This window comes from Pipra filicauda, unplaced genomic scaffold, assembly GCF_003945595.2.
Source record: "Pipra filicauda isolate LSUMZ 115617 unplaced genomic scaffold, ASM394559v2 scaffold203_size1373443_pilon, whole genome shotgun sequence".
In the NCBI taxonomy this organism is placed as follows: domain Eukaryota; kingdom Metazoa; phylum Chordata; class Aves; order Passeriformes; family Pipridae; genus Pipra; species Pipra filicauda.
Genome location: NW_024104314.1, coordinates 1,105,203 through 1,119,148, shown reverse-complemented (window position 1 = coordinate 1,119,148; position 13,946 = coordinate 1,105,203). Strand labels below are relative to the sequence as shown.

Sequence of the window (13,946 nt, the reverse complement as noted above, 5' to 3'; positions counted from 1 at the left end):
AAATAGGGTTAATTGGAGTTAACCTTGGCAAAGACCCTTTTATAAACGTTTTATCTCCACACTTTTTACCTCACATGGCTCCTCTACAATTGCAACATTGGGTTAAAAAAATATGCATGTGTAGACACTGAAACAATCTGAGAGAATAAAAAGAACATGCTTAAACAATAAAACACAGCCATCACCTTTGATGAATCTTCATCAGCATTCTGTTCTATATCATCACTGAATGAAAGCTTTTCATCAGCAATAGCACAGTAGTGCCGAGTCCATTTCTGAAAGTTGGGAGACATTGAAACCATTAACAAGAAAAGAGGGAAACCACAATCTCAAAACAAGGTGTAACAATAAACAAAATACCTTCTTCCCCTCATCCACACCTGTTCAACTGGCAATATTACTTACACAAATACTAAAAAAATTCATGCAAATTTCTAGTATTACAGAACTGAGTAACAAACCAGCAAATGTCAGAAATAATACCTGTTCTATTGTGTCCCACATGTAAAGTTCTCCTTGCTGCTTCTTTTCTTCTTTCTTGTCTTCCAAGTTCACATCAATGTCTCCCTTTGGCCCCAGTTTTTTGTGCTAAAAAACAGAAAAACAAAAACCCCACCACATTCATACACTTGCAGAAAATCACACATAAAATTGCTCTTAATGTTTCAGCACACTCAGTATTACTGGAAGTTATTGCACAGTCACTTTCTGTCATTCCCATAACAGCAGCTGTCCTACAAGGAACACCAGGGCTGGAACTTCTTTCTTTAAAATTTAGATCTCATATAAAGGTTAAGAAACTAGCAGAGGTATCATTCAAGCAACAAAGAAACAACTAGTTTTATAAGATTTTGCTATTCTTTAGAGAACAGAAAACATGAAGTGACACGTACCAAGAAATAAGGATAAAACAAGAATCCTTCTGCAGAGAGCAGGTCATAAGGAACAAAAAGTCAAAACAAAATGAAAAGACAGGGAATTAAAATGAATGGGGATTTCACTCTTTTACAAGAAAAATGAGCACAAGGCAAATCTTTCATGAGAAAAAGGGGCCAAGCTCTACTTTCTTGAGAGTTCTTACAAAAACCAGTATCTCAGGGGGCCACAGGTAATATCACTTACTTAACTGCAGTTAATAATGAGATTGTCTCATATCTAGTTCTCAACCACTTTCAGTTCTGCATAGCCTACTGCTGTCAGATTTCAGTTTGACAGGCTTATCTGAAAAATCTCACAGGCCAGTAAAGCAGGAGTTGCCTCTGACTGTTTACTGACAACATTTTCCAAACAAAAGCCAAACAACACAACCAGCTCACTGGCAGGTGCTGATCTATTTAAAGACTCTTCAGTGCTCTTTTAGACAGCACTGAGTGTTATGGATGTTCTCTTGTGCACACTCATAGGAGTTTTCAATTCCCTTTAAATCAGATCTGTCATGTTATTAATCATGTGCCTGTGCCAGTCCCCTCTGTGCTCTGCAAGGTAACAACAAACAGTCTGGAGGGAAAAAAAAACCACCCAAAAACTTTAGCACAGAACTTTTGCACCTTATAATGGCGTGCTACTATTTCCAGACTGACATAATCTGGATGCTTATACCTTTCTACCCTTATTTCTTCTGTTCAGAAGTTTAATACAGAGGATGCAGTACTGTTAGTCAGAAAACTGCAGCATGGACAAAAGTGATTATTGTTTTACTAAAGAAATCATGAACAGTTCTCATATTCTTTACCTAATATTGCCTTTCAAAAAGGTTCTACTGCAGTTTCAGTCTGAGAAATAGTATTTCTGGCTCCTGCTCTTGTTTTCCTATTTTATCTCTCAGCACACAAAGCAAGCCCACCTTGATGATGATTTTCTCTTTCAGCTGGGTTGGTGATGGGAGCTGATCTGCACTGGCTTCTACAGGCTTCACTAAAAGCTGATCCCCAAATACCTCCTTGAACACTTTGGCCATGTGTCGCTGCTGCTCCACACTACAGTGCTCCTCGATTGACAGAATGACTGGGTATCTTTGATGCAGAAAAACAAGGTAAATGAAGACAATTTCTTATTATTACAGCTGGCAAGGCCAAGAAAACAACATCCTCCCTCACCCACCAGATGAAAGAAAATATCTGAAGCAAACAAGATGACAAAAGGAAGAGACAGACCTCAACAAATAATAAGAGGTGTGCAATCACAGAATCACTAAGGTCAGAAGGGACCTGTGGAGCTATCTAGACCAAACCTCTTCTTTGGGAAGACCCACATTTGGCAATAATGAAGACTACTGGATGTCATTTTTGCTCTAGATTATAGAGCAAATAAGTTCAGAAAGGGCTGTGAAAAAATGCTGAAGGAAAAATCAAACAAAGCTTACTCAGATGTAACAAAGGCATGATCTTTGATTGCCTGTACTACGTCATCAAACTTGATCTTTGTTGTCCGTGTCCATCCATGGTAAATGATGGGTTTCCCATCAGGACCATCCCAGCAATCCACTAGGGAAGACAAACAGTGGAAGAAGGAAAAGACCAAACAGTTCCTTAAATCACTCTAGTAGAAAGAATACATCCAAAACTTCAGTGTTCTACATACTGATTCATAGACTTTAATGTTCTAATAAAATATTCCATTACATGAATTTATATCTCTCCCAGAGGAAACTGAGCTCATTTAAGTAAGAGCAAGACAAATATGATACAATATAAAATCTTCCCAAAGCATTGTTATGTGGGAATCTGGAACAAGAAATTCTAGCAAATCCGTGTCAGTCTACCAGGTTAGAATAATTTTCCAAGGATAAATACAATTTCAACGTGGCAAGTTGAGAGCTTATGTCTTCTGTTGATTTTGACCCTGAAACTCTACTTTGAGATACATTTTGCATCAGCCAAATTGAAGAGGCAATAGAACCTAGTTTTATGAAGTAACTGGTAAAATAACATGAAATAAAGTTAAACTTTTCAATAAGGAACACAAGCACACAGATAAGATGCATTCACAACTGATGGAGAACAAATGCACAAAAGACATCAACTGATTTACAAGCAAGTTGAACAGGATGACAAATGACACCAAATCACAAAAATCTCTGTGTCTTAGGTTTGTCTGTATTACAGTAAAGGCAAATAAACTATGTGTCTATGCTACACAAGTGCTCCAGTTTAAATCCTAAGCTTTCATATATATTCAAGATTGAAATTTTGGTATACACTGAGAGGAGATTTAGGAAGACCTTCTGAAAACTGCAAGGGAACAAGAATCAGAGGAAGTGAATGGGGCAATAGTGGGACATCAGAAAAACAATTCAGGGAATCAGTGTTCTTTATATGACTAACTTCAAATTCAGAAAACAAACTAGTTCTTGATTTCGGTTCTTTTTTCTTTCTTGGTAAACAGAGGACACTACTTGTACAGACAGCATGTTACAAACTACTCCACAAGCTCTTTACTCACACTCAATACATCGACATCCCATTCTAAGGCACCTGATGTAGGCTTCTGTGGAGGATTCACTTCGAAGTTGGTCTCCTGTCAGGTATCTAAGGAGTAAATGGAAAAGGTAAAAGACAGGGAGTCCATTTCACCCAGGTCTCACTCACTCACTGGGTGATATTCTGTCTCCTGTAATGGAGAATATATGTTGATTTTTTTAATTTTCTTTTTTAAATTGTGATGGAAGAACCAAACTCTGCTGAACCTGATGTTATCAGATTTTTGAATGGACAGAATTCTAGGAGGTTAAAGCCTCAATATAAACATCAACAGGCTCTAACTGACACGCTTCTAGAGAGCAAATCATGAGCTTTGAATCACACCTAAACCACATCATGCTCAGGCATGATCATGTTGGAGGGATGTGGAGGGTATTTAGAGTGATACCACACCTCATACTTCAAAATACACCTGTAAGCTATATCCACATCCATTTTATTGCATTCCCTGCAATACTTTATTTGTTCATCTCTCCTCCCTCTCTTTACATCTTTTTTTGTTTTTTATTATTCATTTTTGCTAGATGAGCAAATCCCTTTCATCTGAAGACAGTTCAAACTCATCATCACATCCTTTGTACAACTAATGCTGACAGGAGCTCAGCAAGGCTGTTGGTGCTTGGAAAAAAAGGGAAGCTCCTTTAGTAACTTATATTTCTGAAGGCAGAGAGGCTGGAACAGTTTCAACTCAATACTTTTTTATTTTTGTAACAAGGTTCAGGGTTTGGGTTTTCTGGCAGCTGAGCTCAGTTATATCTCAAAAGCTGAAAGATCTTCTGAGAAGGGGAAAAAGGAGTCCCACAAACTCTATTTAGCACATTTACATCACACTTTAGGAAGGTTTCACACATCCACACAGTACATTTCTGGCATAATTTACTGTCTCCTAGCAGGTGTTAGGCTTGTTTGAATAGGGATAGACAGTGGGACTTCTGGTAACTTACGTGTTATGAGAGGAAGAAATCCAGTAGTGGGACAAAGGATTATTCATATCCTGCACATCTATTGAATCATATTTCTCATCCCAAATACTGTTTTCTTTTGCAAAAAGGTAAGCAAGGAACTACAATACAAAGAGAGAGAATTTAAATGTTTATACAAGACTGAAAGAAGGCCAGCAATGTAGCAAGAGAGGCCTACAGGACCTGCCATCCAATGAAAATATTGTGAAAGAGAAGAAGTCCATGAGAAACACTAAAAAGTACCATTATCTCACCTCATCAACAAAGAGGAAAGGTTCAGCAGTTTCTCTCATAGTGTCATCAATAAACTTTGTCATTCGTTCTCTGACTTTACTGAGATCTTGTGCCCAAGATTCCTTCAGATAATAAAAATACAGTAAAAAAAAAAACTTTAGAAGTGATGTCATTCAATATAAAAATCAAACAAGGAACAGAGAGACCTACAGAAGTGATTTACTTCTTTCTCATCTGCCTCATACAATATATTTTATTGTAATCACATATCTTAAGGGTTTCCCTTATGATGTCAAAGGGGGGAAGAATAAGATCTCCATGTAAGTACATTTATGGACTGGAGGTCCAGAAGATATACACTACTTAAGTACATATATGCACTGACACAGAAAAAAGCTGGCCTCCTTGGACATTGCTTCACTATAATCTCTCTCATTTCTAAGTGCAATCTGAATGTCCTTTGAGCACAGTGCAATTGAGAGAAAAAGAAAGTAGCAAGCTTATACAGGAAGTGCAAGTCTCGCTTTTCAACCATATTTGCAAACCTGGAGCTCAGCAGCGCCGAGCGAATCTCACACAATTTTTTCCCATGGAGTCTGTGCTAAGTAACATCATAAAAAACCATGAAGACAGTTCCAGTCCCTGCCTCCATCCTTATCTGCTTGCTGGCACGGGACATATAACTGGCTGTATTCAACAGAAAATTACCTTTGAGTGGAATGCAGGCAGGCAGCTTTGTGAGAGCTGCTAAAATGGGGCCATGGCCAAGGCATTACCACGGTGCACCTCTGCTGACAGCTGTAACCAGGCCAGGCAACCATCTCTGACACACACCCAGCATTTATTTCTAACCTTGTCTGTTTATCTACATGACTAAGTGGAGGCCTGTTAAAACCTTATTTACTTTGTCCTCCTTCTTGTCCTCTGGTGCACCTTCAGAGGCTTTACATAGATGAAAAATAATAGTTCTTGTGAGCTTCAATGGCAACAAATGAGAAATCTTTCCAAGGCCCAGTATTACAGTGAAATCAATCATATTCTAGGACACATCACATTTCTTTTTAATGAGCCCAGAATTCTGTGAGACAATCTCAAGGAAAATGAACTCAGTATTTCTGCAACCTTCCCACCTGCTGCTCGTGTAGCAGGAATCTCTGAAAGTCGTGGAGGTGAACTGCTGAAGCATCTGGACGGTCAGTGTTTCTTTAAAAAAAGAAAGAGAAAGTGAGGTTAAAGAAATAAGAGAGCAAGTGTGTTCAGATATTACAGCAGAAGATGATACGGATTTGTGTCTTGGATTTACAGTATGAATGTGCTGCCACCACCAAGAAACTTCATATAACTTCAATGGAATTGAGAGTAGGCTTGTAGCATTGTAGTATCCAGTTACTGCATTTTGAGCCTCCAGGACTTCTGAATGTATCTTAACAGTAATTCACTGGGAAAAGTAAAAATCTGTGCTCATTGCCGTGTAGCAAATGAGCAGCATTCACTTGACAGGGGTGTTGGTAAGTTCAGCTGAGGCAAATGGGGACATTGTTCTTTTAAAATATCACAGAGCCACACTTCCACAAATAACTCCTTCTGTGGAATGTTTAGATGATCCACTGTGATAGAGCAAAACCTGAAAAAGGAGGCATCAAGCTGCACCAAGGAAAAGTGGTATGACTGATTTCCCTTTTGTAGGCCACAAATGCAGCAGCACGTGGTACCAATGGTACCAATAAGGTAATTATAACCTACCCACCCTTGATAAATCTGTGCTTTTAAGCAGTCTCACAAAGTTCAATTCATATGACATAACCCAGGGTAAAAAAAACCCCTTGGTACACTCAGAGCAAACTTAAGTTACTTTCTTAATCTGTTAGTGTAATATTCAAACCCAGGATAAACTGTTGTAGTCCACAGTCAAAGGGTTAGCAATGCCTGTGACCTATTTTTGATGCTGTACACATCTTACTTAAATGTTCAAGTCCACCAAGAGAAAGGTGCAGAAGCTGTTACTATCAGCATTCTGCTCAAGTCTAGGCAAAGCCTGTGCACCACACCACTGTCCAGACTGAAGTTAAAATTTCTGCATCAAATGGTCCTTCCATAGTTCTGTTCAGCTCTTTATAAAATCAAAGGATAGGCAACTTCACTTGTTCAAGTCCATGCCATTTTTGTAGTCAGAAACTAAAAATCATTCATCAAATTATGTTCAAGACTTACTTCCAACGTAAGTTCACCTTTCTGAATGCAAAAATGTGTATAATTTCTTTTCACTTACTAAAGCATCACAACAACAACAACAACAACAAAACAGTGATGTAATTAAAAAGCAATCCTGCAGCATTACAATCATATGGAAATGTGGAAAAATAATACAAATGAAGAGTCTCACCCAAGAATGAACACAGAGGAATCCTTTTTGAATTCATCAAGAATCTTAAAACAAACAAACAAAAAAACAAAACAAACAAAAAATGAGGAAAATAAAAATAATAAAAGAATATGCAACTTTCTATCTAAGTCCATCTAATTATGTCCATTGGTTTGGGAAGGGGAAATAAATGCCTGTCTGCTCCACAGAAGTTGCATACAAGTTGGCAAGACACATTTTTAATTGAATGCATGAGAAAAAACACACAAAGTCTTGGGGAGCTTTTATTGTTTGATATCCCAGAAAAACTGGAATTAAGTGTCATCCATCACATTTATTCATGTGAATATAAACCCTAAATTGCTTCCAGCTTGGCACAGCATCGTTACAGATTGCAGGAAACTTATCTACTGATCCAAAGCACTTGTTAAGCAAACTGAGAAGTTTCTTTGAAATGATTCACAAGGGGCAATAATGAGAGCTTAAGGAAGTCAGAGAGTCTCCTTGCTGTGTATTTTAGTCTTCAGCTTTCTGCTTAAGCTAATTAACAAGACTTTCATGACCAAAACCAAAACCCTGTCAGTAAATTTAGGTTCTTTATCACTTCATCATGATTTCAACATCACTTTTAAACAGCACAAGCTCTACTGCCAAAAAACCAGCACTAACTTCAACTATCAAAGCTTCCATTTCAGTATAGGCAAGTTGAATTGACAAGAAGCACGTAGTCAAAGACATTCATGCAAGTAATTTCAAATTATGTGCTTTCACACAGTTTAAAAGGGTTCCTATCTTTCAGAGTCACTAAATGTATGCAGTTTACACCAGCTTCAAGAATCTATACAGTGAATACATGGAAACAGCAGTTAGGCAGGTGCCCACTTAAATTAGCTAAAATGTAACTCCACTGCATTTATTCCTGATGTGTGTCCTGTAACGGACTCACCACTGGTAATCTGGAATATGGAATTGCCTCTATCAATAAAAAGATCAGCCAAGCTTCATGAAAAGGCATTGTACATCCTGAACAAACTCACAAGAAAACTTCTTCCTAAAACCCCCATTCCATCTGTGCACATTTCTACTACCAACACATAAGAAGCAACATGAATCACTTATTCACCTTCCTATGCCAATTGTTGATGGTGACTGCTATCTACACATCTAGTACAGTAATACACCCTTCTTCTGGTACGAGAATGAGGGAAAAAGAAAACCAGTAACAAAGAGAAACAAAAAGATAATCAGCTCTCACCCTTTATTCCAATCAAGCAGTTGAACATTATGAAGGTTATTTATGAAACAGCTTACCGATTTCTGTTGTTCAAACATGACTTTCTTGTAGAACAAATGAAATTGTTCAAAAGTAAGCTCTTCCTTTTGAGCACCTATTTCCTACAATGGAAAGCAGCATACAGTGAATTTAGAATTTCCTGAGCTGCACTTGCACAGTGAACAAGTTACTCTTAGTCCAGTTGCCACCCTCTCACACATCCTGGTCTACTCCAACTTCATTTGTTTTAAACACTTTGGATTTTTTAATTTATTTATTTATTTAATAATACAAACAAGTAAATAGATGTTGCTTTATGACATAGTGTTCCTAGAACCCATCTTTGGCCTTACATTTTGCACTCTGACTCCATTCCCATTACTGAGAGATAAATAGTGCCTCATTTACTCATGGTTGAGAGCACTGAGAGCATTGAGAGCATGGTTGAGAGCATTTACTCATTGGGAGAAGGAGAAGCACAGATGTCTGCTTTAAGGGTGGAGAGTTAAAAGCAGGAAGAGGTGGGGATATTTAAAGTTCCTGTAGGAAAGGAAACAACCTTTAGAGTTTGAGCAAAGAGGTTATTATTGATCATATTGCAAAAAAAGGTCTTTATCTTACATATGAATTTTATCTTAAAGATAAAATAATTTCCTATGCACTTGCACTGTACTGAAGCTCAAAATCCAATGTTTGCTCTAGTTAACCATACAATGAAAAGAAGGAACATTTATGTCATATTTTCTTAGAGCCTTAGCTACAGGCAAAGCCAAGCTGAGAAATTAACCAACATAATTTATTTAACTGTACATGGTAAGAATCAAAAATACAGACAGTGTCCTAAAAAGAAATGTCAACATCTATCAGATAATTCCAAATAGATTTAAGTAATCAGGTAATTACCGCAAATTTATCCTTTAAGAACTTCATGCTGCTCACTTTGAAGTTCACTTGGGGGAGGACAGTTTTCAGCTCTCTAAGACTGATACTGGGGGGAAAAAAAGAAGAATTAAAAAAAAGATAGTAAAACCACTATAGTTCTGTTGTATCTCATTGTATCAGCTACTCATATATTTTCTGTCAACACAAAAATGTGACTATTGAAACATTTTGGGTTGGGCTCATCTCACATACCTGTAAAGTTCTATAAACATAACACCTACATGGAAACAAGGTAGACACAGAGAAACAGGCACTTCAATTCATGTGAACATCCATATCAGGATGAAAAGAATCATGTTAAAGAGACACCTATTTCTCTCCATCAACAATTAATCAGATCTAGATGATCAGCTCAAATGTAGATGTTTTTACATGGTCAAATGCAGCCTTTCCTCCACTGTTCTAGTCTCACTGCAACTGGATTATAGACACAGAAAACATCACACAAAGGATATACCAAACAGAGTAGAAACAGAAAATAAAAAGCTTCAGTTTTCTGTATATTTTCTATACTAGTATAACCCTTTTCTACAGCTGTTATTCACTTAGATGGTAACGCTGATTTGCAGAGAAGGCTCTTCCCTTCTGCAACATCTGAACATGACCTCATATTCCCTTCCCAACCAAGTCTTCCCAGAAAGAATTGCCTTCCAGTTTCATATACACAGGCCTCTGATCCTTTTTACAGAGCTTTAGAATGTTCAGTGATATACCAGCAGCAGTTAAAACCCCAAGTTTTCTAGATGACAGCAAGACAGCAGGTCAAGAGAACACAGGCACAAGATCTGTGGGTCCTACTGCCCACAAAACATTAATGCACTACCAAGAGTACCCAATAAAACAAGACTGAGGTACCCTGCCTTGACCTACAGTGCAATTCATAATCCATTAACTCCCTGCAAACACAGAGTCAGAGCAGAGTCGCTTGAAAAGCAACAAAAACAATTAGCACTTAGATGAAAGTAACACTTCTATTCTACACTGTCCATACAAGCAGCAACCCCATGAGATCCTCTCATCTCCATTGTGTAGTGAGGGAAAGAGGCAAAGCAATAAGGAACTTGGTCAAAGTCCATGCTGAAGCCAGATTAGAACTCAGGAAATTCCTGGCTTTCCGCCTTGTCGCCAGACCTCTGGAAAAAAACACCATTAGGAGCAAGAATGAGCACTCCATTTGTACCTTAAACACCAAGCCATTTCCTCTGGCCAGACAAGTGCAAGTGAAAACAAAGAGCTGGGACTTCATTACCACTGGAAACAACTCCACCTGTGAAACAGGACTTGCCTGGAAGCCTAACCTTTACAATTAACCTCCCTAGAAACTGCAGCTCTAAACACAATGGAACTCAGTCCAAACTCCTTTCCTGAATTTTAATAAAAGCATGAATCATCTAGGGAGAGAACAAAAAACTGCCCTCTCCACAGAGCAAGTCCCCTTGATCCCAACCAAGCTGCCTTGTAGTGATGAAACCACCCTAAAGCAACAAATGAAACCTCTTCAGCAGACACCTACTGTCAGCCACAGCTGCTCTATCCTAACATGGTCCCCAACAACACATTCCCATTGCAGGGTAGTTTTCAAAGTACATCAGGAGGAACAAGTGGATATCCAGTAAAGGATGGTACATGGCTCTGAAATGGTTCTCAGCTCAGCCTGCCCTGTGCCACAGGCTGTGTGCACAGGGGTGTGATTTCCTGCAATACCTCAGCCTCATTCACACAATGACACACCACACTGCAGTTTGCTTGTAGGAAAAGGTGTAAATGAGAGGAAAAGCACGTACTTTTCTACACTGAATTACACTTTAGAATAAAATGCATGTTCCAGACAAAGAGAAAAATCATGGTAAAGTAATAACACACAGGGAAGGAAGGATTAACATTTTTCTCAGTATCACATGACTTCTGACAACTTTGAGGAGAGGTTTGCAGCTGAATTGATTTAAAAAAAAAAAAAAAAAGAAGTCTCCTTTGCTGTGCAAAAGCTACAAAGCCACATCAACATGGATCTGAAGTTAGCCACTGAAACTAAAACACATGAAGCTACACAGCACACTGGGAGCTATAACCCACAAGGCTTCTTTCACATGAGAAGCACCAGGTCAGAGGTGATTCTTCTGCTTTGGTCTGTTCAAATATGTGGCAGAGACAAGCCCAGATTGCCAGGCCAGCTGCTGGTTTGGTCTGTCTGTGTTAGAGCCTGGTCACTGCAATGCAAACATGGTCAGCAATGAAGGAAGACCTGGTGGCACAAGAAAGCTCACAGCAGGTTATACAGTCCAAGCATCTGGGCTCCAACTTGGTCATGAAGGGGCAAAGACCTCTATAAAGCAGGCAACCCAACTACCTGCACTCTGAGCTCAATCTCTGCAGTAAGACTGGAAGATGACAGCTACTTTTCCTCATTCTGCCAGAGTAATTCTAGGCTAAAAGCTAATCTACTTATTTTTCATCATTTTTTCTTCATGTACAAGAACATGAGTGAGTGCTACAAACACATTTGTTTTTAGCAAATGGCAAAATTCAAGTTGTTAGATCAAGAGCAAATATCATTTTCAGGGGCCTCATATTTCACATCTTGGACAGAGAATTATTTATTTATTTTTATTCCAGGTTAGAATCTGCAACAGAATTTCACTAAAAACAACTGAACAAAGACAGAGCTTCTTACCTATTTCTTCTACTTTGATCCACAGAATAGATCTGCTTTCTCAGCCAGCTTGTGGAAAAGAGGGGAAAAATGGGGAAAAAAAAAAGAGGTTAATTTAAGAATTATAAAGAAAATACAGCCAATGAAATATCAAAATCCATAGACAAAACTCAACAGAAATACCTATCTTTAGATACATCTAAGGATTCAGTTTTATAAGTGCATTTGTAAACATGTACTTTTTTTGCTGCTTAATACTGCATTTTCAAGTCAATAAAACAACAAAAGTCATATAAACAACACAGGAAGGGGAAGGGTGGGCAGGACTGAAAAGAATGAGCAACCAGAAGCTGTGAAAACATAAGTGGATAAAGCAAGCCAAAACTTCAGCTAATCTAAACTGGAATAACTCCATAAAGTCAATGATTTATGCCAGTTGAGGCTGCTGGCTCAAAGATCTGTTAGATGCATAAGTGCATACCAGTTTTAGGTGCACAGTAAAATACTGTTAGCAGCATTAACAGTAAATATATATTCACACACACACAATTTTGATCCAAAGGATGAATGCACTGCTAAGGTGATCCTCAGACTCAACAGGAATTACTCATTTGACATCAATGTCAAGGCCACAATTTGGTCAGGGAGCAAGAGAGGGCAGAGCATACCCTGACAACAGGTAACAGAAGTGACCATAAACAACAATGACAACGCCAGCAGTGACCAAAAGTAATCAGGTATGGAGACAACACTGAAAGCTTGTCACCAGAACTGGCAGTCTGAGAATGAGCAGTTTCATGTCCAACATCCTCAGAAGATTAAGGGCACAGGTTCACCATCATATGGCTGCTAAAGAAATAATTCTTAAAAATGTTCATTTTCAGCCTGAGCCTCCAAGTCAGCTGATCACATTGCCACACAACACAATGGGGCCAGTAGAAAGTAAAAACTGCAAAAATGTACCTCGGAATTACTAGGACACAGGACACATGGACAACTACTGGAACAAGCCTACTGTGGCTGCATAAGACATTTGAATTTCCCACGTACACCAGGTGTTCTTGTGATCTCATGAAGAGATTTTGGGTTGGATACAAAGAACAAGGTAAACTGCAACCTTGCATTAGTGGATGAAGTAGAGCGAGATTCCAGAGCGTGTATGTAGCAAAACAGACAATTTCCATATGAGCTTTCAGTATCATACACTAATGGAGAGTAGCTGTTCTTAGGGTAACGGCCAAGCACCACTTAAACATTTCTTTCAGAGTTTCCCCTTTCAATTCCAGAGCAGTATCCAGCCTCCCAAAGTGAAAGTATGTCCACATACCTCTCTGTGATGGCAGGTGTGGGAGCACTCATGACCTCTTGATACAAGATATTCAAGCCACACAACCATTTATCAGTATCATCCTTAGAGTCAGCTGAAAAAAAGTAACACACTGTGAGAAACATCAAAACAAAATCGTTACAAAACCAAGACATAACTTGTGATGTTTAGATAAACCCTAGTATACAAAGCTGCAGACTAACCTTTCTGTTTGATAAATCTCATTGCATAGCTTAATGTTTCCAATAATAAAACTAATAAGAAACAGCATAAACTTGGGAGTAAGGAAGTTCTGACAAAAGATACCTCCTTTTGGAAGTCTGCTTATCAGAGCAGGAAAGTTTCAATATCTCAGCAGAAGCACTATGAAACTATTGCTGAGCTCCTGTAGTAACACAATCAAAATTAATTTTCTTATCTTCTGTCTCCAAAGGGGCAAAATCCCAGGACCTAGATCAGAGCAACTTGAAGTGCACAGGAAAAAGAACTCAGTGCTATAGCATAAAGCTGCTTATATTTCAAGCAACTTACAACAAAATTGCAATATACTGGCTTTCAATGGACATAACCACCTCCTGTCTGTCCTAACCAGGCCTCTAAACACAGATTATTCCAGAATAAATTCAGGCAAGAGGAAAAGAATAGGAACAATGTACAAAACCGGTGTAGCTTATATAGAACATATTTTAATACGAGTTAAAAAAAAGGTCTAAAATT

General features: G+C 38.4%; 1 protein-coding gene across 1 annotated transcript in view; it reads right to left on the bottom strand.

The window, feature by feature from the left end:
* Positions 1-13,946, bottom strand: part of PLCG2 (phospholipase C gamma 2) — an 80,205-nt gene that overhangs the window by 23,598 nt on the left and 42,661 nt on the right. Inside the window, exons 13-25 of the mRNA XM_039380812.1 lie at positions 13,230-13,323; positions 11,924-11,971; positions 9,214-9,298; positions 8,349-8,432; positions 7,059-7,102; positions 5,806-5,878; positions 4,696-4,797; positions 4,424-4,542; positions 3,442-3,527; positions 2,363-2,483; positions 1,844-2,012; positions 484-588; positions 186-275 (exon numbers count right to left, since the gene is read on the bottom strand). Coding sequence (XP_039236746.1) covers positions 186-275; positions 484-588; positions 1,844-2,012; positions 2,363-2,483; positions 3,442-3,527; positions 4,424-4,542; positions 4,696-4,797; positions 5,806-5,878; positions 7,059-7,102; positions 8,349-8,432; positions 9,214-9,298; positions 11,924-11,971; positions 13,230-13,323 — 1,220 coding nt within the window. The remainder of the gene's footprint in view (positions 1-185; positions 276-483; positions 589-1,843; positions 2,013-2,362; positions 2,484-3,441; positions 3,528-4,423; positions 4,543-4,695; positions 4,798-5,805; positions 5,879-7,058; positions 7,103-8,348; positions 8,433-9,213; positions 9,299-11,923; positions 11,972-13,229; positions 13,324-13,946) is intronic.